The sequence below is a fragment of the Podarcis vaucheri genome (genome assembly GCF_965113315.1).
Source record: "Podarcis vaucheri genome assembly, chromosome: 4".
Taxonomy (NCBI): Eukaryota; Metazoa; Chordata; class Lepidosauria; order Squamata; family Lacertidae; genus Podarcis; species Podarcis vaucheri.
In genome coordinates, this window is record NC_138762.1 from 67042087 (window position 1) to 67067526 (window position 25440).

General features: G+C 39.2%; 1 protein-coding gene across 5 annotated transcripts in view; it reads right to left on the reverse strand.

Moving 5' to 3' along the window:
* Positions 1-25440, reverse strand: part of CNKSR2 (connector enhancer of kinase suppressor of Ras 2) — a 298892-nt gene that overhangs the window by 134352 nt on the left and 139100 nt on the right. For all 5 annotated transcript variants that reach the window (XM_082220567.1, XM_082220568.1, XM_082220569.1 and 2 more), the window contains exons 7-9: positions 14367-14408; positions 12368-12487; positions 4189-4248 (exon numbers count right to left, since the gene is read on the reverse strand). In XM_082220567.1, coding sequence (XP_082076693.1) covers positions 4189-4248; positions 12368-12487; positions 14367-14408 — 222 coding nt within the window. The remainder of the gene's footprint in view (positions 1-4188; positions 4249-12367; positions 12488-14366; positions 14409-25440) is intronic.

Below are 25440 nucleotides of genomic sequence, written 5' to 3' on the forward strand. Positions count from 1 at the left end.
CCATGAGAGGTTGACTCCTCCCCTGCTGCTCCAGGTCTGCTGTGCCACTGGACAAAGGTGCTCTGTGTGCAAGGGCACAAAGAGTGGTGATCCATGGAATACACAAAATGTCCCAAATTCTCACCTAACTGCAATAGTTTTTAAGATAATCACATAATATATTTTTTTCCTGAAGTTTAATAAATCATTTTCCAGTGCAAGTAAACACAGACACTCATTTCTCTTCACCACAGAAAACCCAGAACACCAGGAGTTCAATTTAAGTACTATGATCAGAAGCCATTTATATCAATTCCTACTTCTGTCCTCTGGAAGTTGGAAGATTTCTAAAAATGCAGTGATAATACAAAACACTGTGGATAGCAACTGGGCAAAAGTTAAACATTTTAAATCAATGCAGCTTAAACTCAGGATGGACTGACTGGAAGGATTCAGATCAAAATCCAGAGAAAATGAAGCATTCCCATGGCGAATTGAAATGAACGGGACTAAAGCATGCGGTAGGGTTCTTACTTCTAAAAATGGTGGGGATATCATACAGTTAGAGAAAACTTAGTCCATTATTTGTACAAGTTTTACTCAATCTGCACTGAGTAAAACCAGTAGTTCTGAACAAACAAGACACTTTTTATTTTCAAATTATGCATTCAAGTAAAGCAACAAAGAAGAGGCATTACAACCTGTGTGAGAAAGAAGTGGGATATAGCTTCTAAAATGGCACATGCCACATACAGCAAAAACTAAATGTAAGGCTGGAAACTGTTATGATCTATGTCGTTTGCAACACTCAAACCCTCTAGTGAGATTACCACCACTAGATTCAAGTTGTTTGAATGCTTCACAATATTACAACTGATCTTACAATCTAGTAACATACATTGGCTATTATTGTGCCAATACAGCACATTGTAGTCACACTTATTCTAGTCCCATTGGAGATCCCAGGATCATGGTTTAGTTTCAGTTTGTGTGATCAGTTTCAGTTGTCGCAGCCTGATGACATGGATAGGAGCCTGAAAGTGAGGGTGACTATATGCCGTCTCGATCCTTGCCCATCAAGGCTAATAAAATATGGTAGGAGTGGACTGACTTGACTGCTGCAGGGAGTGGTTGCGTCTTTATAGAAGGGAGTTATCCCCACTTCCTGGAAAGGGCTTATGGAAAGGCATGTCTTGAAAAAGCCCTCCCTGGATCCAGGGATTTTAAAAAACTACTGTTGAATCTCTAATTCTCCCTTCTTGGCCATGAGGTAGGATCTGCTTCACCTATTTTTATGGATGTGTTGTTTTTTAGATTTTTATTCACCCACCACTGGGAGCTGTCATGCAGGGATGAGGGCAAAGTACCATTTGTATGCTGATGACATGCAGCTCTATCTATTCCATCTGAATCAGGACAGGCTGTGAAGGTGTTGGATTGGTGTCTGAAAGCAGTGAAGAGCTGGATGGGGGCCAGTAAACTGAGGTTGGATACTGGTTAAGAAGGAGGTGCTATGGTAGGTGGTTCCTGTGTCTGGGAATTAGGTACATCATTGGGTCTGGGAGGGATTGCACTCTCCCTCAAAAAGAAATTTTGAGCACTGGAAGTACTAATGGAATAGAATTCAATGTCACAATATTACAAATGTTCCATCTGTTCAAGTATATCAGATTACCAGATAGAACAATTCCCTCCCCTGCTCCTGCACACCGTTCTGAGGGTTCTCATGACCACCACCATCCTGGAGCCAATAATGGAAAGGGAGAGGGAGGAAAGCCTCATGGTGCAAGTGGTTTGGCACGTGAATCCCATCTTGGAACTGGGGTCTCAAGTGGCATCTGTGGCCAGGAGAATTATGCCCATTTTAGGATAAACTGCCATCTACAGTTGTTCCTGGACTAGAATAGTCTGGTCCCAGTTGTCCATGCTCAAGCGACCTCCTGCTTAAACTACTGCAATGGGCTGGATATGGGGCTGCTCTTGAAGAAGCTCTAAGCAGAATAATCACATTGAATTTAATTAGACTGCAGTGTAATGATATCTATTAAGGCAAACTAGAAACCACTTTACATTTCCTCCAAATATAACTTAGCCCTTATGGAATAAATGCTTTTAATATCTATAAAACAAGGCAAGTAGTACTATATATTATGGATTTTTTTCAATTATTTTGCTCTGAGAGCACTAAATATTAAACACCACCAACAGCATCAATCTATGGACTCGTTCTAAAAATGTATTATCAATATCTGTGCAGATTTTTATTAAGTGACAAATTATGTTGAGAGCAATACATGGAAAGTATTACTATTATATTGATACCGGTCACAGTTCAAATAAATTATGTTTACACATATGGGAGATTATTCAGTTTAACCATATTATTATTATTCAGTTTGACAATGGAAACTGCTTCAGCAGAACTATGGAAGGCTGTAATTGTTCATATTGTTCTGCTCCACGCACATTAGTAACTCACTTATAGCCTCAACTAAATTTGCAAGAACTCAGACCTATCACTGTGATTAGTCATGTTGATTAGATAAAGGGACTGATCAGAGGATCTTGTTAGTCACTGTGATGTGACTTTCATCCCAACAGAAGCTTCAATCAAGGCAGTTTCAATGAAGTTTTTACTATAGAGAAGCAAGGCAATTGTGTGAGCATGCATGCCAAACTGACACAGGATGGAGTGTGTTACTAGTTTACTGACATGCACATTAAGTACCAGGAATGCAAAGCATCGCAGCATTTCGGTGGTGGGCTGTGCCCCTAACCTACAGTAGAACACCTGTTGGAAACCCTCATGTATTTTCCTGTGGGAAACTGTAGTGGCAGGAGCTTTCCAACTACAGTGGTACCTCGGGTTACAGACACTTCAGGTTACAGACTCCACTAACCCAGAAATAGTACCTTGGGTTAAGAACTTTGCTTCAGGATAAGAACTGAAATCGTGCGGCAGTGGTGCGGCAGCAGCGGGAGGCCCCATTAGCTAAAGTGGTGCTTCAGGTTAAGAACAGTTTCAGGTTAAGAACGGACCTCCAGAACAAATTACCATATTTTTCGCCCTATAGGACGCACTTTTCCCCCTCCAAAAATGAAGGGGAAATCTGTGTGCGTCCTATGGGGCAAATGCAGGCTTCAGGAAGCTATCAACAAGCCTCGGGAGCCTGCGGGAGTTCCCACAGTGCTGAAGCAGAGCGCCCCGCGCTTCTCCCCAGCGCCAGCCCCACAAGCTCGGGGGACAGCGGGGAGGCGGAGTGCCGCCATCCCGCTGTTCCCTGACCTGGTTTGGATTCCCCGACCTGGTTTTGGGGGGGAAATAAAGGGGGGGAAATTCCTTTATTTCCCCCCCAAAAAAAAAACACTAGGTGCGTCCTATGGAACGAAAAATACGGTAAGTTCTTAACACGAGGTAGCACTGTATAGTAAACAATGTACAAACACTACTATTGGTGACTTGAAGTTTAACTCCACTTCTGGTGGAGTATGGGAAGAAGAATTCTATGGTTGATTTAAGAATGTCATTGGAAATTCTATTTTCAGATATTTTCAGCAGTTTGAGTTTCCTTCGTAAGAAGGTGGCTTCTGTCCTTTAGAGGAACCTAGAGAATACCTCTCATACAACACAAATGAATAAGCATAAGTCTGAAAATGGCTACTATATGGGTAGAGGTGAATGTCTGCAAGAGTGACTATCCTTTCTCAAACTCTCAGTAGTTGGTACAATGACTTCGAATCTGGTGGCATTACATCTAGTTTTATAAACAAAGAAGACATGAAGGGTTGTGTGTGCTGCTTAGATGAGATATTAACTTATCAGCTTTTAATATTATTTGATTTCCAATAAAAAAAACCCAAAAACATTATTAGATAGGAAATGTGTTTACTGCACCACAGCAAACTACAGCACAAAATCCTATGCGAATTAAGACAAATTTCCTTTAATTCATGACAAGGTATGACGGTGATACACTTTTTCCTCCCTTGAACAAAGTCCAGTTTATATGCATTACTGAAGCTAACTTTCTCCCGACTCTAGCCCAAGCTCTTTCAAGCTGCTCTCCCACGTGCACCCCTTCCTTCCCCAAACATGCTCTTGATCCTTTGCGGTTAATACACACGTACGCAAGCAAAAGGGGAATCACAATCCAAAGTTTAGATTAAAAATATGTTCCAGGCCGCAGCAAATTTGATAACAATACTTACATTTTCTGTTGTTCCAGTAATTACATGAAGACCATCATATGTTGATTTAATGTACATACCCTAAGAAAAAGACATCATGGGAAAAAATTGTAAAGTTCTTGCAAACTACTGCCATCCAATATAAACGTCTCACCCATCTAACATCTCTCTAGCAGCATTTGAGTAATACCACTAACACATGCCACTGGAATACCAAGTGTTTCTGTCAGAAGAAACTACATGTAAACTCCTTTTATTTGATGCGGCAGGTGTCTCTAGGTGCAACTCATTTGTATGCAATGGTTCACGATGTGGATTAAGAGGTGACTTCATAGCGCTGCAAAAATATTGTAGTGACATGGGGGGAAAATCCCAATCCACACGGCAAAACTGAAATGAACTATATGTCAGTGGAGCTATTTAAGGTGGGAACAATTTCATATTCACTGATCTCAAGTGTAAGGTTATAATATGAACATAACCAGAGAAAGTGTCCATTTTATAAGTAGAATCCATAGGCACTCCATTATAAACACTAAACACAATCCCTTGAAATAGGCAAATCCAGGGTACTATTGAATCAAAGCACAACCTGTGCATAGTGCATACAGATTTACACAGTGAACTGTAAAATCGGGGGGGGGGGGTCACAGGGGAGACTACAATGCCATCAATATTCTAAGTCATTTGAGATGCCAAAATTTTTAGAATTCAAAGTCTTCTGAGTTAATAATTAGAAACCAGCTCAGCTGACCAAAACATCACTACATGTATTTCTCAGTAACATAAATAGTATAAACTCATATTGTTTAAAATCCAATATTTTAAAAGGCACATCATAATTCTGAGATACTGAAATAGTGACTATATAGTCAAGAATTAAAAAAAAACTGAAAACTATAAAAGCAATTCAGCGAAACTGCAGAACCTGTGAGCCTTCTATTTACCCACTAGATCTACAAATAAAGTAAAAGTATTATTCTGCAAAGGCAGGAATGTATTTTGATCAAAGAACTATATATAGAATTTGTATATAACCAATTCATACCTGCTGATTAATACGGATCACAAAGATAAATAAAATATGCCTAGTTTTAGAAATAGTACATGAACTGAGGCCTCTATGGAACACATGAGCTATATTTTTATGACCTAGGGAATGTTTATATGTGTTATAACACTGGTTGAATACTAACCTACATCTAAGGTGCTTTATTGATTATCACATTCAAAAATGTTCTAGTCAAGTGGAATTAAATAGTTGCTGGGAGAAGCTAAATTCCTCTATCGTACTATATTTCCATCTTGTATCACACAATGTAGACAACATGCCCCAGGATACTACCAAAGCATATTTTAGTTGATCCTCTTCCACTTTTACAACAACCCATATGATATTTTCTAGATGAGGGCAATAGTTTTAATGGTCTTCTACATATTATTATCTTCACATTATTAGACCACTGCATTTAGTAATGAAATCTTGTTTTATTTTAGTTGTAGAAAGCTAATTGGAGCAGGCCAATGCCCTACTGAATGCTTCTAAATGCCTCCTTTAGGCACTGCCCCCCAAAAAATCTGCTGAGGAATTTAGGTTGATTCCCAGAGGCTGGTCAGTAAATGATGCTATTCCTGACCAGCTTTGCACAGCGTATTATGACTCCTTCAACTGTGCTGTCTGTATGGTTCAGGCGTACATTGATGCGTAAATGTGGCATTAAGTCAGTCTTTCACCTTCTCCTAGTCCATCTGGAAGAATTTGATTTTGCTGGGTTTTTCCTTTGAGGGGACATTTTATGTGGATTGAGCATTACCCATGTGGTGTTCAATTTCATTTTCCACATTTGAGCATTTCAGTGTGTTTTTGGAGTAGGCTCTGAGGAGACGAACTGCATTTTTTTGACACTGTGTATGATTTGAATGGTTTCCTGTTTGTGGGCCTGGGTCTTTATGATGAAATAATTTGCTCATTTGCTTGACATTTTGGGTGTGCCACTTGCTAAAGAAAAAAAGGAGTGTCCTTCACCTGTTATTCTCTTTCTCAAGAAACGCTCAAGGCAGTGTGCAGAATAAAATGGGGGGGGGGATAATGGCTGTTCTACTTCCATTGCAGAGCACATATCTGAAAGATTACCCTTTATCATTTACAATGAGGAGCCAGAAGAATTCACAGAAATAGCTCCCCTTTTTTAAAAAAAGATATTCAAGACCTTACAGAGCCTGAAAGCTTTAATCCATGAAGTGATGATGGGCTGTAAATGTAATTTTTTTACGCCATCTACTAACAGCATCAAAGACAAAAGTAAATTTCCTACAGAGTAACTTCACTGACACTGAAGAGTAGAGAGGATAAATTGTGTTCAGAGTACAACACAAGCATGCCATATCGAACCACCGGTTTCTTTATGGAATTGAAATGAAAGTAAAATGCAATATACATTCTAGAACCTTTACAGATTTTACAGCAGAGGCAAACCTCTCTGCAGGATGAAATTGATTTTGCTACTATTACTGAAAGCATTCTGTTATCATGGCAAGGCAGGGCTAGCCTTAATATGGGAATGAGGGGCCACCTCAGGCAGTACATTTTAGGTGTTACTACAGCTTTGATCCAGACTTGTATCAAATGCTAAACTCAAGAAAATAGAGTCTTTTTCCAGCAGTATTACATTGACACTGTTACTTCAATTTGTCCCTTTTCTTTTATTCTTCCTCCAAATCTGTACACCGTCTGACCTCTGGTGGCTTGAATGGGGCAGGGGGAGCCATAGTGCTTTATAACTATATAGAGCTTTAGAGTCTTGTCAGCCTGCTTTGCACAAGGGACCAGCACTAATGAACAGCAATTTGTTATCCTTTTAATGTAAAAATATCAAGTTATAACTAGAACCAATAAAGAGCTGCTAGATTACCTTTAAGTAGCCTGGGTCCCAAAACAAATTTCTTGCTTTTACTTTAAAAACAACAAAAAATAGACATTTGGCAGCTGATTGTTTTCTGAAACAGTACACGTAAAGCAAGGAAAATCCAGAACTCAAAACAAGTTAGTTCAACATAGCTGAAGCTAGGACATGTCTCAATTTTCATAGTCATGACATAAAACACATAACCCTTTTCAGGTACGTAGCCACAGACAATTTTATGTCATTACTCTGAAGATAATAAGGGCATAAATATGCAAAGATGAGAAATGTCAAGCAAATTAGTCCACTCTAGGGAGACAGAACACCTAAAGCATTCACAGCAAAAAAGGCACAGGTGGGAGGATGTGCTGCAGAAGATCTTCCTTGAAGCACAGAGATTTATTTTATTTCTAAATATTAAAAGAAAAAGCTTCAAAACAAATTGCGTTATTCAGACAAATAGGATATAAGATTTAACTATGTTTAGACTACCTTTTTTCTAACAGTCATTAAATGAAATAAAGACAATAGCTCGGATATTCATTAGTGTTCAACACAGTAACTCGTTATGTCCATTGAAGAAACAGATTCAGCAGAGGCTTCCATTGGAGTAGGGAATGGGTGCAGGATTTTTTGCTGCTATCACTTTACTCCTGTGGCCCCTAGCTTCTGTACTGCTTCTAATGGCAGGAGCACCCCATGAGCAGACTTCTAGCAGAAGCTTCATGAGGTGACAAGGCATCACCAAATAAATAAGCTATGGCAACTGTTCTATATAATACAATTGCCAAACACTTGTTCCACATACTACACAGTGGTGTTTGGGGTTTATACTTGAACATAAATAGCAAAATGTGAGGTATTTATCTCTGACATATTTAAAACAGGAACACCTTCTGAGTGTGAATAAGGGGTTTTAATGTGCATCTTTCAGTAATATAAATCCCCAAGATTTTGAGGCACCTATCATGTTCTGATAGGAGATAATCCAGTTAATCTCTCTGTAAAAAAACTTTGATTAACATTACAAAGAGAATATGTAACCTGCGTGATTTAGTTTAAGGAACATTTTGATTGGATTCTTAGATACTGTATGGTTCAAAAACTGAGATTTACTAAACTCAGATGTTGTTTACAAGTCTGAGAACAACTCTGTCTTGTCTAAACAACATATTAGAAACAGTAAAAAAATTGTAAATTAACTTAGCTATGTCTGGATGTTATAATCAGTACTGCTTTGCGAAAGGTCTCTATGTTTATGATATATATATTTAAACTTTTAACATAATTGTCACAGCTTGTATATTTTGCATGTCATTTGCTTCTCACTATTTACATTTCCCCCACTGTATCCGTATGCATATATCAACTGAGGATAGCACTGAATGCATTTGATAAAAGGAACTTGGGGCCCCTCTAGAATGACCCTTTTTGCAGGTATATTCTGCAACATGCCATTGATGCAATACTAATGTATCAGTGGTGGATTTATACTAGGCAGTTCATATACATTCTGCTTTATTAATTGCTTTCCAATGCTTTCCAATGTTACCATATTATTACTGCTGGGCAAGGGGCATTCTTGTGCTACAGCACAACAAAATCAGAACAGCAATAAACCAAATAAATTGTGGGGGAAAAGGATTTCAGCAGGAAGCTATGGGCATATAGTGATTAGAAATGAAGCAGTACATTTGCCCTAAAATATTTTCAGGCACAACCAGTATTGAAAGTGTCATTCATATAAGCACCTCGATACTATCATGATCACAAATCATCATGATTGTACAGTAAGAATGATGTCTGGTTCATTCATAAACCTATGCCGTAATAATTTTGTTACATAGCATTCTAGAGAGGTTAATCCTAATATGTTTCTCAGTGGCCACTGATACAATTGATTATATGACATTAGTGGTGTTACCTGTAAAACCTGCCACTGTATTTCCATTGGTTCTTAGCTGTGAAGTTTAAGAATGGTGATGACTGGTTACTTGGTATTTTCCTGCCTTCCCTCAAAAATGCCCACAAGTCCATCCTGTTCTCTTTCTCTTTCTGTTCAAGTTTGTGTCTTGCTGTTTGAACTTGGGAATTTAATTGTTCAGGAATGCCAAATTAGGTTTTATCAGCACAATAATAAAAATGCACCTCTGACTTTTCTTTTCTATCAAGATTCCAGCCAAAACTGGAATATAGAAAAACTAAATATAGAGTTGCTGATCAATGCTGAATCCAGGCAAAAGTGACATAATGATCCCTGACAGGTTAAACAAGTGTTAGTTAAACAAGTCCAATTCATATTTTGAGAATCTAGATCACAGAAACACACACCAGTGATTATAATTAAACCAGTGATGTAAAATCTCTACCCTCCTCCTACAAACCAACCCATCTGGATAAAAAACTGCAAATTGATCATATGAATGAATCTTGATGCTTCTTAACCACTACAGCTATTTTCTTGCCTGTGTCTTAAAATTCTGCAAGCTATACCTTACCTCAGGCTTTGCACATGGTATACAACTTCCTCTTACATTAATCACTGATCACAGTATTGTCGATTTGCAAGCCCCCTCCACAGAGGCTGGCCCCTCTGTTTCCATATACTGACAAGTATATCCCTAGTAGCATGCAATTGTGCAAGGCCATCCAAAGACATATATTCTTTGATATCACAAATGGTGCACTAAATTAATAATGCCTAACATCCCAACAATGTCAGTAGTAATTAAGCCTTAGAGCCCTCAAATATAAAAGGGATAAAAGCTGAAATGCATTCATTAAAAAATAAGCAGCCAGTTCATTTCCTGCCCACTCTTCCATAGTTTCTATCTTGTTTTTATCACCTATGGTTCAACCATTTGGTTCCTAAAAACCACTCACAATAAAAAGTTGGCAAAAAAACCATTTGCTTCACTTTGTTCCTTATTTCCATCCTTCTTGAGCTCATATTGCCTATACCTTAGCTGAAGAGGTTTTATTTGTCTTTGTTGCCTGTGCCTTCTTTTAACATGTATTATTGTAATTCATTTATCTTCTGTTATCATTATTTCCAGTTGGCAACAGTAAGAAATGGGGATCAGTGGTGAGAAATCTCAGGCCCAGAGGATGAATGGGATCCCCCCCCTGACTTCTTTATCCTGCCCTCAGACCTCCCCCCAGACTGCAACCCTCACCATTTGTGCATCACATTTTCTTTGAGGGCTGTTGCCTAGCTTGACTGTATTATTGAACTGTGATAATAATCTTGCTTTCTTGGTACAATGATGGATAGATGCATGTACATGCGCACAGAAACCTGTGGCATTTGTGTAGCTGGAATGTAGCCTACTGAGCAAAAGTTAAGAGTCACATTAATTGCTCTGCCCACCATAGGCCTGGGCCCCGAGAAGGTTTCCCTACATGGAAATGCAGCCCTTGTTCCCTGCTTTTTATATAGATAATAAATAGCTTTCAGATAAATCAAAAGTTCTACAGGAAATTTGGTTACCCAGCTGTTCTGCTTACATTTTCCGACATACAAAAATCTGGAAGACCCTTCAAAACTGCTGAATACCCATGATAATCATAGCAAGGTTTGAAGACACCCATTCTCACTTCTATAGCAATCATTATTTCAGACATTTAAGTAGCTTACACAAATTTAGCTCATGAAACATTTTTCAATGACAGGTGTCAAAAATAGTTTACATAAGCAGTGAACCATTACAACTCAATACTTTACAGAATCCCCAAATAACATGTTTTGCCAGGAAATTGATACCACTTGGCTCTGCCCTAAAGAGCTTACTGTCTACAAAATACAGTGGGGAAAGGCAAAAGTTAAAAATCTGAAGATACATTCAATGTTTCTGTCATCCACTTTTTGTTCTTGAAGTACTCTTAAGAGGCATAACTTTACTGTACCATATACAGTTCAAACAAATAATGAATAAACAGTTCCATGCATGGAGAACCTTGCCATCTAAACCGACAAAGCAGCAGAAAATCAACCATAGAGGCTTGAAACATAGAAAATTTACAGTAAAATAAAATCGTTTTGGTCACATCTTAAAGGGCACTTCTGGAAGAAGAAAACAATAAAAGGAGAGCTGAATTAGGAAAGGTTTATGAATCTCAGTGAAACCATGAAGAACCAACATTAGTTACGATATGTGAGATGGAAAAAACAGCAGACAATGGTACTGAAAATGGTCTATTACCTGAACTGGTGGCACTGAGACAAATATGAGATTACGAATGAACGGCAGTATAGTACTACAGTAGGAATGGAAGGTTTGGGCAGGGCAGAGTGCACTAAGTACAGTATGAACAAATTTTGAAAATATTTAAATAGCATCCAGTCTTAAAAAGCTTCAGGTGACATATAAAAAGTATCCACTAAAATAAAGACTTTGAGCTTTATCACATGCTGCAGTACTGCTGGTACATCAGACTTCTTTATGTGAAAACAGAACTACTTCTTCAGCCCCACCACAACCTCAAAAAGAGATGCAGAGGGTTGGGGGAGCCTCCAGAACACTTGTGGGGCGCAGGGTAGGAGAGGAAATTGAAAATTTGTTGCATAAGTAGAATTTCACTTGCTCAGCCTTGGCTACAACCCTTAGCGCTTATTAACTGTTGCATAAACATTCATATCAAATATGAGGAACCCAGGAAACAAGCGTAACTTATTGTAAATATACCGAAGGAGTTCATATAAGTAACAAAATTATCAATAAATCTTGCTAGAAAGGGGGGGGGGACATTTTCCTAAATCAACCAGGATTTTTTCCTGCATTATGTAACCAATATGGAAGTGTTTTCTTTAAGAACATTCAGCTGCTACATATAAATTTATTTTATGGGATGCAAGAAATCCACATCCCAGGCCTAAACCCATTAACCTAGAAGCAACATCATTAAATATCTGATTGCATCCAGAGCCTCTCGTTGCAATCCTGCACCTACTTACCTGGGAGTAAGCACCATTGAACTCAACTTCTGAGTAGACATGTATAGGATTGCACTGTGAGCTCTTCATTAATGCGACTCAGGGCGTAAAGGAGGGACACAGGTTTGCAAGCTTACCAACCACTAGAGATACAGTACTAAAGAGGTAGCTTTCAACTGCTACTATTTTTTTTCAATATTTCCTTAAGAATTTTATACAGTAATTATTAATATGCAATTTCCACTAGCTGACTGAAGATCACATCTACAAATAGAAGAACTAGATATGCCAAATACAGGTCTTATTCGTAGAATGTATTTCTTTCGTCCTGGATGACAGTTTTGATTAACTGCGTACATCTTACCAGCCCTTCGCTTGGTTTGATGTTTGCCAGCTGGATCACTTCCAGGTGAGCAGATTGAGACACAAGAGGATCAGATGAGAGTGAGATTATGTGGTCACAGACGCTAGATAGTGTCTTACACTAGAAATAAAAAGTGCATTTTCCGTTAACAATCAAGAATATGAAAACTCATAACACAGTGGACAGTAATCATGTTTGGCCTTTAAAATACATTATTACATATTCAGATTAAATTCCTATTTTATCTAAGTGGCAATGAATATCATTCTTTGGGGAACAAGCATACTCCCTGTCCCTTATTCTAGAAAGATCATGATTAGAGGACAATCCAAAAACCTGGAATTCTTCTACCTGAGCAGGATTGGGGAAAGGATTCAAATAGCATCAACATTTCTACACTTTTCCCTACTTCCATGGTGGTGCCACGTAAAAAATGGTTTAAGGGCTGTTCAGACAGTCTGGACCTGACTTAGATTTTGTTCTTGGTTTTTTTCTTGAATAATTGGCTTAAGAATACAACAAGGTACATATTTTCAGATTGTAACGGCAGTATGCAATCTACAAATATTTACATTCACTTTTTAACACCTCCTTTTCTTGTACTGTTCTATCAACACCCTCATGATGGAGAGTATTGAGGTTTTTGATTTAAATATAAATTAGAAGTTTTCTATTGGCATGCACAAGATGCTGGTAAATTCTGTAACAGACTATATCTCAAATGTTCCATTTGATTTATTATTCCATGGGTGTGCAGTGCACAGCCACCTACCATTAAAGAAGATGTAGGAAATCCAGGTTAAAATATCAACCCAGTTCTCAAGTTCAGAGTAGCCTTGGGCACAGCCTTGCCTCCCTTGTTGGATTGCTGTAAGGTTAAAACAACTAGCTAAATCCAAAATTGCACAAAGAGAAGGCTGCTTACAAAATTTTATTTTTTTTCTCCCAACCTTGAAACAGCCTTCTCAATGGACACTTTTGAATAGCATGGGCTGTGGCATAGGGGCTTCAGGGGGAAAGCTATCTACCAGCAATCAAGCAGAGGTACTATATGTTAGAAAAGGTTAAGCACAAGGAATTGGGACTAGAGCTATACTTACATTATTTACAGCCAGTGGCGTAGCGTGGGTTGTCAGTACCCGGGGCAAGGCAAGTAATTTGCGCCCCCTAACCCGTGGATTTGCACCCCCTAACCCGTGGATTTGCGCCCCCTAACCCCCAGATGTTGCGCCCGGTGTGGCCGGCCCCCCCTGCACCCCCCACGCTACGCCACTGTTTACAGCCACTAGTTTACCAGAATCCATATCACAGTACAGAATCAGATTAATGCATATTATAAGCACGCATATACACACTGTCTTTCAAAATATAAGAGAAGGAGGAAGTGAGTCCTTGCTTCATAGAAGACACACAGATTGGAGAGAAACCAGGAGGAACTACAAATCTATGATTCTATGAAGCAGAGGGGAGTAGCATGCACAAACAGGAGGAAAGGGAAGCAAGAAACTCTGTGGATTAATGAGGATTAATGTGAATATTTATGAAAAGAGCCAGAAAGAGTGGCAAGAATTGTCTCTCTATTGTTTGGAAGTAAGGACACCCTTTAGGGCTCTGATGGCTCTCATTGTAAGAGAAAGCTTCATACCATATTTGACTCTTTGATTACTTTTGCATTTTAAAAGATAATGCTCAAGGTAATGCTGAAGTGATCAAAGACTATTAAAGGAAACCAGAGGGATCTGAAAGAAAATGTTGCACTGTGCTATTCCCCTTTTCAGGATAAACCATTATATTTCTCTTCTTCCAAAAGCCCCTCCAACAGTCAGCCAGCTTTGTGGTCACTAAGCATATACAATACTCACTGAGCTTTTTTGGGGTGGGGTGGGGGGGGGCTGCAACCCTTGTCAGCCTGCATGGTGCAGTTTTTGTTCCTATAAGAATTGGCACTCAAATAATTGAGTTCATTATCAGCATATGTTATTTTAAAAATTCTACTTACCACATGAAGAATTTTGTTCTCTGTTTCATATACTGTGCAATCCTGAAAAAAACAAAATTAACAGAGTACAATAATATTATTTTTTGTGCTCCAGTGATATGTTTAAATCTAGAAACAAAGGAATGATTTTAATTGTTCACAGACTTTTGCAAACACCCTCTATCCCAGCTGTATTCATATAGAAATAATGTCCATGTCACCTCCCCACAAGTGCATGCATGCATCTTTCCTTCACCATTCTTTTCAATTCCTTCTATCCCTGGTTTACTTATTCAATAATCAGAGGCAGGACTGGGGACAGAGGACACAGCAGGAGCACAGGGGATACTCATGTACTAGGGTTCAAGCCAGTAGGGCCCCCAGGCTCTTAGCTTTCTTTCTTTTTGAATAAGTCAATCAAACATTTATAAAGAAAATTAGAAAGCAGAATGTAGAAGCACCATTATAAGGCTCCAGATACAGAAAAACTAGTGTTGCTAAGCACACTTAACCACTTAGGGTGGAATTCAACACTGCAATATAACATTTTTTTTTCTCAGTAGAAAGGAAGCCTACATTTTTGGGCTGTTTTATCCACATTGAAGAGTAAAACAAACCTATATTTCATCTTTAACATTTTTTAATGGTAGCACTAATAGAGCATGTTGGTGCCATCCATTGCTCCATAGTTAGCATAGGTTTATTTGTATCCTATGCTGGCAAGTCTCGATAAATCTTGCAGGAACTTTAGGTAATATGGCAAGGACTACAGAGAAACTCGTGGTCATTCTGGGTTAATTTGAAGAGACCACTGGCACTTAAACAATGATGAAATTATTTTTATTTATTTTTAATATATGCTTTCTTATATTTGTTACAGACAAGGTAAAACATGGCTATCCTTCTGGAATTTTTCCAGGAGAGGTATTTTAGCAGACCTTTTTTCATGGCAAAAAGAATTCCTTTCATGAGCTGGCATGTCAGAAAGAAATGACGACTACAAATCAAGGATTAAAGCTGTATTATTGGTGTACAGATGTATTTCTTATTAAGGATACTTAATAAGAACACTTTTAACTTACTAGAAGTGGAGATGAAGTATGGTGTGATTGTTTGGGAGATACGGCTTACAATCAAAGGTTGCACTCCCTCAGAGGTAACTTTTTACCAAAACAATTCTTAAAACAAAACTGCTGTGAATCACCAACAAATAAAGGCAAACTAGCCAGAGAAATGTTTCTAGGAAATGTAGGCTGCAATGCTGTGCCAATTTAATAGGGGGAAAATCACACAGAATTCAGTGTGACTTACAACTCAGTAGACATGATTATGACTGCACTGTGAGTCGTTGCAGTTACACTTGTGCTAAAGTAGGCAACAGATAAGCCAATCTGATCTGGTGGAAGGGAAACATAACATTTTCTTTGTGCACATGCATTTTAATTCTGAGAAAATCGATCAAAACACCACCGCTCTTCTAGCACAAGTTTGGGGAAAGTACATAGAAGGCAGCCAACAAACAAACAAACAAACAAACAAACAAACAAACAAAACCCCTAAGAAAATAAAAAGAATGCCGTTTCTCCTGCAATTATTTTTGAGTGCCCAATTCACCATAACTATGTTCCTCAGAATACAACCTGATGGAAATCCAGAACACAGGGGGGAAAGTTGGGTCAATTATAGCTCAGGCAAAGCCCAAGACTTACCAAGAAGATTTTATAACATGAGCACAAGTGAGCATAATTCAACCATGGAGCAAGTTGCATGAAGTGCTATAAGGTGGGTAGGACTTCTTACTTTTAAAATTATGAGCAAAGACCTGTTAACAGCATACTCTTTGAAGTAATGGGAATCTGAGGGTCCCCAAAGCAGTTTAGGACACAGAAAGGTTCTTGTTTAGCTCACTGACTGTGTTCAAAACCTTCCTGCTATTTCCAGAAGTCTCAAATTCAAACAGAATAATTTGAAGGAATGTGAACAACATTCGCTAATGTCACAGCTGGCTGTGAATTTATTATCCTTGCAATGTCAGTAGTATATCTAAAAATAAATGTAAAGTATTTGCAGGTGCACCAGGTTTTAGGATTAAGTGCTTCTAGTCATAAATGTGCTTTCAGCAACCTGTCTTCTGTCCTGGCTATTAGTATACACAATGAAAGAAAGGCAACTTTCAGTGCTTGCTATGAAATATAAGTATGAAAGTTGCTCATTTACAGGGTTCTAAATATCTAGGCTCATGCATCCTTCAACACAGCTAGAGCTTCACTACTGTTATGGACTCCCACCTCTTCTAAACTTTTTTATGGTCAGTGTTCAAAACATCCATTATTCTAGGTGCATTTTGTGACCAGGAATTTCATTAGTGCAAGCAGTTTCTGAGCTCTGGGTGCAGTACTGCACCTAAGATTTCAGATTAAAACTGCAGAGTGGAAGGAAAGGAAGACCTTTTTCTGCCTCCCCACTTCAATGAAGCTGCTCTCTAGAGAACGTCTTAAGAATATTAGAACGGTGGGCAGGGGGAGGACTGGACCACGTGAAAAATGAACATAATATTTTAGCTGCAGTTCATTCATTTTCATCTTTGTATTCTAGTTATTAAAAAGTGTGCCTAGACATTCCGTTGTTGTGCCCATAATCTAGGTTTAATGTGCCATTTAGCTCCTAGCTTTCATATCTCAGTTTCTAACACTGGTTAAGGTCCTTTCCCCACAAAAAAACTCTACCTAAACACAATATAATGCAACAGAAGAGAATTAAGACGTAGCTATTTAAATTCAAGTACAGCTCCTTCAGTTTTAACAGTTTAGAAACTGTGATGCCAGTATCCATGGGAACTACATAGTTTCAAAGAAACAGTAAGCATTTTGTTTGCGTAAATCACTCGGAATGGATAGCACTGAATGAAGTTTTCTAAAAGCAAAATACAAACTCACATTATCAATATATGAGGAAAAGAAGTGCATTATGTAAACAAAACAAAAAAAAAGGTTTGAATAGTCCAAAACTGAGCTAGAATCATGAGAGCTTCAGTATCTGAGGGAACTGTGATTTATACAGCAGCAACTCAAGACCATGGGCCAAGACTGACACCATAACACAATATATGAAGTGGAGCCAACAGCATAGAGTACAGGCCAAAGACATCAGCCCTGCTAACTACTGCACAGGACATATTTTATTAAAAATATATATTCATAAAATCTTTCTATCTCTGTTGCAAAAAAATGCAAGAGACCTACAAATGACAGTAATGCTTGAAAAATACAGCATATCTTAAAAACAATTATGTGGACCAGAATTCAAGGCCAGGCAGTCACACAGCATGTATCTCCAATGTCCCATTGGACATTCCAATGTTGCATCACTGGAATGACCACTCCCCACATCAAATGGGGGTGCCTTTTGTGTGGTCGCGTGCAGCCCCCCCCCCCCGGATCCTGTGTGGCTCCTGGCCATATAGCTTGGTTTCGTCCTCCCCAGGCTGGTTATCTGGAGGTCTCCACCTACCTTAAGCAGTTACCCAATCCCACCTGGGGAGGAGTTGCCAGGGAACCTGGCCAGGTAGGGAGAGGGACTGCCATACCCACACAATAGAGGGTGGATCTTACCTGGGAATCACCAGTTGGCTCCAGAGCTTCTCCCACCCTGCCCTCCCACATTTAAGCCTTCCTTTGCAGGTTAACCTCTTCTCCACAGGTACACAGGCGCTGCTACGTCATGGTCGCTGTTGAAGGGCTGGAGAGGATTTTTCCTGCATTGGCAGGTTTTGCCTTCCCCGTAGCAAAATGTCACAACTTTGGCAGTTTCAGGCATTGGGTGTAATCCTTTAGTCTATCTTCACTTAATGGGGGGGGCGTGAAGCGGTGACCCCCCCCTTGGTGATCCCAGGGTCCCCTGTTAAAGGGGTTGTTCTGAGGGGAAGCATTGGCCATACGCCAACTGGATGTCATTGCTCTCCCCTGTGACGACAGCAAAATGGGGGGTGGGCTCTCTGCTTGAACATATGTTCTCCAGAGCCAGCCCAATCCCCCCACACTCTGGATAACCCTAATGTTCCCCAGAACCCCGGCCAGTGACTGTGAGGGATAAACACCCAATGCCTAAGCCAAGGTCTCCCTACATCTGAAACTTTAATAAAGTTGTGGCCAATTTTAATTCCATAGCATGTTGTCTTGAGTCATTATTCCACTTGGGAGTCTCCTGGGGTTGGGGGGGGGGACTCCTCCTGTCCACACAAAAACACATTGCGTAAAATCTTGCAGAGAGGACAGGATTATGTGGAAGGAGACAGCCCTCAAGTTATCCTGCACCTAGAATATTTAGAGCATTAAAGGTAATAACCAGTACCTTAAATCACATCTGAACATGCAGCTGTTGTAAAAGTACTGGTAAGTACCGTATTTTCCACCCCATAGGATGCACCACCCCATAGGACGCACGTAGATTTTTTTGGGGGGAAATAAAGAAAACAATTATTCCCCCCCCCAGGCGCGGGGCTGGCGCGGGGGAAGCCCAAGCTTCCCCTGACCCCAGCCCCCAGAACAGGCTGCTGCCTGCAAGCCTTGCGAGCCCGGTGGGACCTCCCGCCGGGCGCGCGAGGCTTGCGGACATCTGCCCTAAGCACAGGGCGTGCTCCGCAGCGCGCGCCGTGCTTCGGGCTGCAGGCTGCCACCCCAAGCCTTGCTCGCCCGGTGGGACCTCCCGCCGGGCGCGCGAGGCTTGTGGACATCTGCCCGAAGCATAGGGCGTGCTCCGCAGCGAGGCTTGCTGGTAGCTTCCTGAAGCCTGGAGAGCGAGAGGGGTTGGTGCGCACCGACGCCTCTCGCTCTCCAGGCTTCAGCAAAAGCCTGCATTCGCCCCATAAGACGCACACACATTTCCCCTTCATTTTTGGAGGGGAAAAGTGCGTCGAATAGGGCAAAAAATACGGTACTATCTGCATCCAGTTGTCAGTGTTCACCAAAACCTTTCCTGGTGCTTTGTAGACCAACTGAAATTTCCAGAGACTCTTCAAAGGCATCCCCACACAGAGCACACTGCAATTATATTTGGTGTAAATAAGGGATGTGCCACTATGTGCACCAGCATAAACTGGACAGCACCCCTGACCATGGCCTCTACCGAGCATTTAGAAGCGAAGTTCAATGTAGGAGTATTCCTAAACTGAGTGTTCAAGGGGAGTACTACCCTATCCAAAACAGGGTTAATCCCTATTCCTAGTTCCTTTTCCCCCTAACCAAGAACACTTTTGTCTTGTTTGAGTTAAGCTTCCATTAACTACCTCTAATCTAGCCCATTATCATCCCTAACCACTCACTAAGTAAAGCAACAACTTTCCCGAAAACAAACAAGAGTTTTTCAGGACATCTTTGCTTCTTTCACTCTGTACCCTGAAGGCAATATATTAATAATATTACAAGCACTGGTGCTCCTTCCCCCTCGTTTACAGTAGATGCACTGCAGAAGCCAAGAAATGCAACCCCCAATGAAAACTTATTATTGATCTTAGTATTTGAAACTGTGTATTTTTTACATATTTTGTAAGACCCTAGATATTTTCCCTAGCATATTCCTCATTTCTTAATTCTCTTTGCAACAAATAGTTATTTAGAAGGATGTTTTAAAAAAGAATTATACTTTTTTTCTCCCAGTGACCCATCTACCATTTCCAATTAATTTTACTGATATTCTTCTAATAAATATGTATTCAATGTGTTACTTGCAAAAGGAATCCTTTCTGTGCACATTGACCTCTTTCACTGATAATTTAATGAGTTACTCTCCCCCTCCCCAGTTTTACTCTGGCCTCCATAATCTTCAATATTCACCACATGTCAAAGTTTGTGTTTTATGATGAATCTCAAAGATAATCTATGTTACTTTAAAATCAGTGGGAAATGGTACAGCATGAAGATTAAGGACTCACATTTCTATAAATCATTTTTATTAAAGTCTTGTTTAAAAAATGCAAATAGCTGCCAAGTTGAATGTAACTTTGTCCTATTTCTAAACAGTTTTTCACATTATTACTGATAGCCGGTACTTTTTTGGGGGGGGGGTACTCAATGATACACAGTACTGGCATCTCTTTTTGTTACTGTTAAAAAGTGTGGCACTTACTGTTACAATTTCATGGTGAGTACTGGCACCTATTTTTCTAGAAGAAAAGTACCGATAGCATTATCAGTTAACAGCACCATCCTATGCACGTTGCTTAGAAGTACATCCCACTGAATTCAGTGAAACTTACTCCCAAGTGTGTACAGGATTGTGGTCTATTTCAACAATGAGCTAAATAGGTTTTGCTGTCTCTGGAGATTTTAAGAATCCTAGCCTTGTTCTTATTTTTATCTTTTACAATTAATCTTTCTATGTATAGTATTATGGTTGTACAGTTAAGTTGGAACATTCAATGAAAATAAAAAACCTTATTCTTTAACATTGTCTCTACTTTGGAAAGCAGGGTGAGTTGGTACTAATGTTATTGTTGCCTCCTTAGTTATTATACCTGAAAATCAATATAGTATAGTTTTAAAAATAATAATAATAAATGAAATAACTAATGCAAGCATGTGTATACATATAAACACACACTTACAATACATTCCTCAGTGCCAAAAATAAATAAGCAAATTTAATCATATTATTTGTTTATTTTAATTCAATAGAAACAAAAATATGCCCTAGAAATGTGAACAAACAAGTTCACAATCTTAAACTCTAAGAGCTGTCTTGAAACATAATCCATATATGCATACAACTAGAAAATATAAATTCTCCATATTTTTAAGCTTTACAATTAAAATAATCCTCACTGTAAAGGAAAATGGGAAAAAATAAGAAAATATTGGCATATCCAATGTTTCATGCAGCTACCAGGTATATTTGCTGTATTGTTTTTCTAAATTTATGACAGCATGCTCTACTTAACAACAGCAGCAGCCATGCACAACTGTAGACACATCTAAAGCACCCATGCTCAGTCCACTAGATCCTTTTTCACCAATACAGGACAAATATAGATTATGTTTGCATACAGCAAGTTACTATTGTTTCCTCAAAATATCCAGCTAGAGGATAATCTATCATCCACTAAGGCAAAAGTAGCACATGTCTTCAGTTCCACAAAGCCTGAGTCACTGAGAAGGCACTGGAATAATATGACCATATTCAGAGGGATAATGTTTATTCTCTCTGTTGTAGCAACTGCCATGAGCTGTGCTACATGTTATATGATTTTTTTATTGTACTTTTAAAGACATACCACAGATTATCAGTTTCGGAACCCCTGCTGTATGGTTTTGGGGAGAGCATGCAAAGATCTGCACCAGGAAGTCAATTTCCATTAAATAATGGCTCAAAGCAAAATCACAGGATACCCAACTGTTAATATTTTATCATATGGCTGAGTCTCCTTCTGAGTCTTGCAAATATATATCTACATCACATCAGTGGCAGAGCTTCATTCTCCGGCACCGGGGGGCGGAGAGCAAGCGGGGGCAGGGCTGGCACGCGCCCCAGGGGTGTGGCGCACTACCCACAGGGGTGTGGCATGCGTCCTGGGGGCGTGACGTGCCGCCTGCAGGGGTGTGGCACCCAGCATGGGCAGGGGGGGCAGCCGCGATGGCACCCCACCGGGATCGTGCTGCTGGGGGCGGTACGCTCTCCCCGCACTCCTCTTCCTCTGCCAGTGCATCACATCCATTTAGCTATCCAATCCTTCCAAACAACTAAATCTATCCATCTTCATCTGGTATCCCAGCTGATACCCTACCTGCCTGCACCCTGTCTTGCCAGAGTGGTACATGCTCTGGTTATCTTCCACTTGGACTACAGCAATGCACTCTATGTGGGGCTTTCTTTGAAGGTGACTTGGAAACTACAACTAATCCAGAATGTGGCTGCCAGACTGGTGACTGGGAGTGGCTGCCAGGACCAAATAAGATCTACATTGGCTCCCAAGTATGCTTCTGAGCTCAATTCAAAGTGTTGGTGCTGATCTTTAAAGCCCTACATGGCTTTGGTCCGGTATACCTGAAGGAGCGTCTCCACTCCCATCGTTCAACCTGGACACTGAGATCCAGCTTTAAGTGCCTTCTGGTAGCTTCCTCATTGAGAGAATTGAGGTTACAGGAATCCAGGCAGAAGGCCCACCCTGTGGAATGCCTGCCTGTAATATGTCAAGGAAATAAACTATATGACTTTTAGAATACATCTGAAGGCAGCCCTGTATAGGGAAGGTTTTAATGTTTAATGTTTTCCTGTGTTTGATGTTTTAGTTTGTTAGAAGTTACCCAGAATGGCTGGCAGCATATAAATATAAATTATTATTATCCTACCTATCTAGCTATTCCAGGACCTACCTACTTAGTTCCTCACTCCTTGTTTCTTGCTTGTCTCATGTGAATTCTACCACCGCCATAGTATTTGAAATGCAACAAACTTGTGAGAAACTATACAGAAATGCATTTTCATATATCTTTCTCTTAATGAAATGAGGTGAATATGCGGGAAATAACTGAAGGCACTCACACCTACACTAAACTTGAAGATGGAAGCCTATTGCATTATCTACATAAATGTCAGCTGAAATGTCTAGCAAGTAGGTGAAGATGCCCACACAGCTGTCTCCCAGGGCAATATTCTTTCCCTGTTGAAGTATGAGAAGGTACTAATAAGCATTAAGACAAATAAATGTGATCTTTAAACCACAGGAAAAGCCACTAGAAGTCTCTCTCTTTTCTACAAATGGAATTTTTAAAAATTAAACTTTTAACTTATGAAAAGACCTTGACTATACACATAATTTATTATATAACTTGTGAAAAGGCTCTTGTTGCCAGGGAGATAGACTTAGGACAACCAGTGTTGCCAGGGAGATAGACTTAGGACAACCAGTTCTATGCACAATGCTTATAGCAATGTGGAAACCAATCAGATTTTTGTACATGCTGCTTTTCAAATATATATATATATGGAAACAGAAAACACAAAGCCCTTTTCCTCCACCTGAAGCAGTATGAGCAAGGGGCTTGTGGGAGCAAGACGAATAAAAATAACATTTCATCACTCTGCTGTTCTGAAACCCCTAATCAACAAAAAGTAGATGAGGCTTTTAACACCTATCTGCAGAGTGTGGAATCAACATGGGCTTTGTGATTAGATTCCAAAAGGAAGCCTTGGAAGCATTTGGATGTGACAGAAAACAGCAGACCCTAATCTAGAAATCTCTCTCCCCCCTGCATACATCTTAAGGTATGTTAGGAAGCTGCAGCACTATTTTATCAGGTGAACATGTCAAGAAGAGACAATCCATGCTTTCCTAAGTACCCATATTAAGTACCAGCCTGAATGGAATGTTTGACTGACACTTTTACATAGAAAGGAGCATAGTTCAGGAGATGGCTTCAAGAACACATGATCCACTGTGCAGTACACAATTATTCACATAAAGATTTCTGTTATGGGAATTATATCAAATGTGTTGAAGAAATTATGTGCAGACATCAGTAGGAACTTTCATGTGTGGGTATTATTATTATTATTGCTATCTTGCTAAAATGGCTTCTATATATATATATAATATGAATTGTAGGGAAAGACTTATAAAATGTATTTAACTAACAATAATTTATTGAACTTATTTATATAGGACAATAATTGAAATAAGTATGGCAGCTCTAAAACCTGAATACATTTTGTCAATATGCAACTATAAAGTAAATGTGTCCAAGAAGCCCCAAACCACCATATTTCTCAAGCACAGTGAACAAGTAATAATTAAACCAAGAGATCCATGCAGCAGACCCAATACATTTTATACACGCCTTCAAACATATGAATATAAGAACAATTGCATAATCCCTGCCATTATTTAATTTTATATAATCTCCATGCAGTCAAAGTGATCTTCCAAAAGTAGTCCTTCAGATAAATTCTGTCATAAATCTCAAATGCTATGAACTAAAAACAGGTATGTGATACCTTCAATATTAACTATAAATTTTGATGAAGTATGATAGTCCCCAATTAGCATGACAACACTTCTAAATGTAAACAATAAAACATGGGTATTTAATTTAAATTGTATAATGAAAAATACACAAAATTTACAAGACAATTATTGGTATTATCCTATGCAATGGAAATCTGCCTGCACAATGGGACTTCCAGTTTCCTTCTCCCACCCTGGAATGCCCAAAAAATCTGCTCCAGAATGTCTCCCAACCTTCCAGAGCAGATTGTGTGCAGGAGTGTGCAGGGGGCTGCAACAGGGTGATGAACAAGAACACTAGCTGCATAAGAAGGCACTGCTTGCACTAACTGAATCTCACCCTCTGTCCAGCCACAGAAACACAATAAAATGTAGGCTGTTTGTATTATAATAAATGTATGTTCAATTAAATCAACATTTACTTGTAGGTATCTTATCTCAAATAAGTAGGGGCCAACTTTACATGTGCAGAAGCAATCTTTCAAGCATAACAAAGGGGCATGAGTAAAAATGAGATACAGACTAAAGTATAATAAAATACAGATGGGAGACAGCTATGATCATTATGGCTGATTTTTCTCCACTTTGGTCCCACTCACTTCTAAACTAATATGTTCATATGTTGGTGTTAAACTGCCTGGTGATACTGTTCCTTCTTTATATTCTTTAATAAATAGATCAACAGTGAATATTAATTCCTTCCACTCCAGAAAAGTCAAATGTGCAAATTAATAAATTGTCTTGTTATAGTGTTATAGGTGAACAGCAATAAAAACAGGCTACTGTTATACATTGGGGAGGGGGATTAGATTTTTATTTAATAAATGTATATCCTGCCTTCTAAATAATTTCTCACAAGGTGGTGAATGAAACATCTCTAAGATACTGGAAATGAATTACTTAACATTAAGTAAGAATTCCAAAGAATACAAAATTTCCTGACACATTCTTCCTCTCCTCTCCCTACAAGGAAATGAACATAAAATGAAGTATTATAAAATTACCAGGCAGGAATTGGCAATGTAGATATCTTAGTCATTAAGCAAATAAAAATGGTTTGACTGTAGAGGAAACCTCTGTTTACAATCTTACACAGAA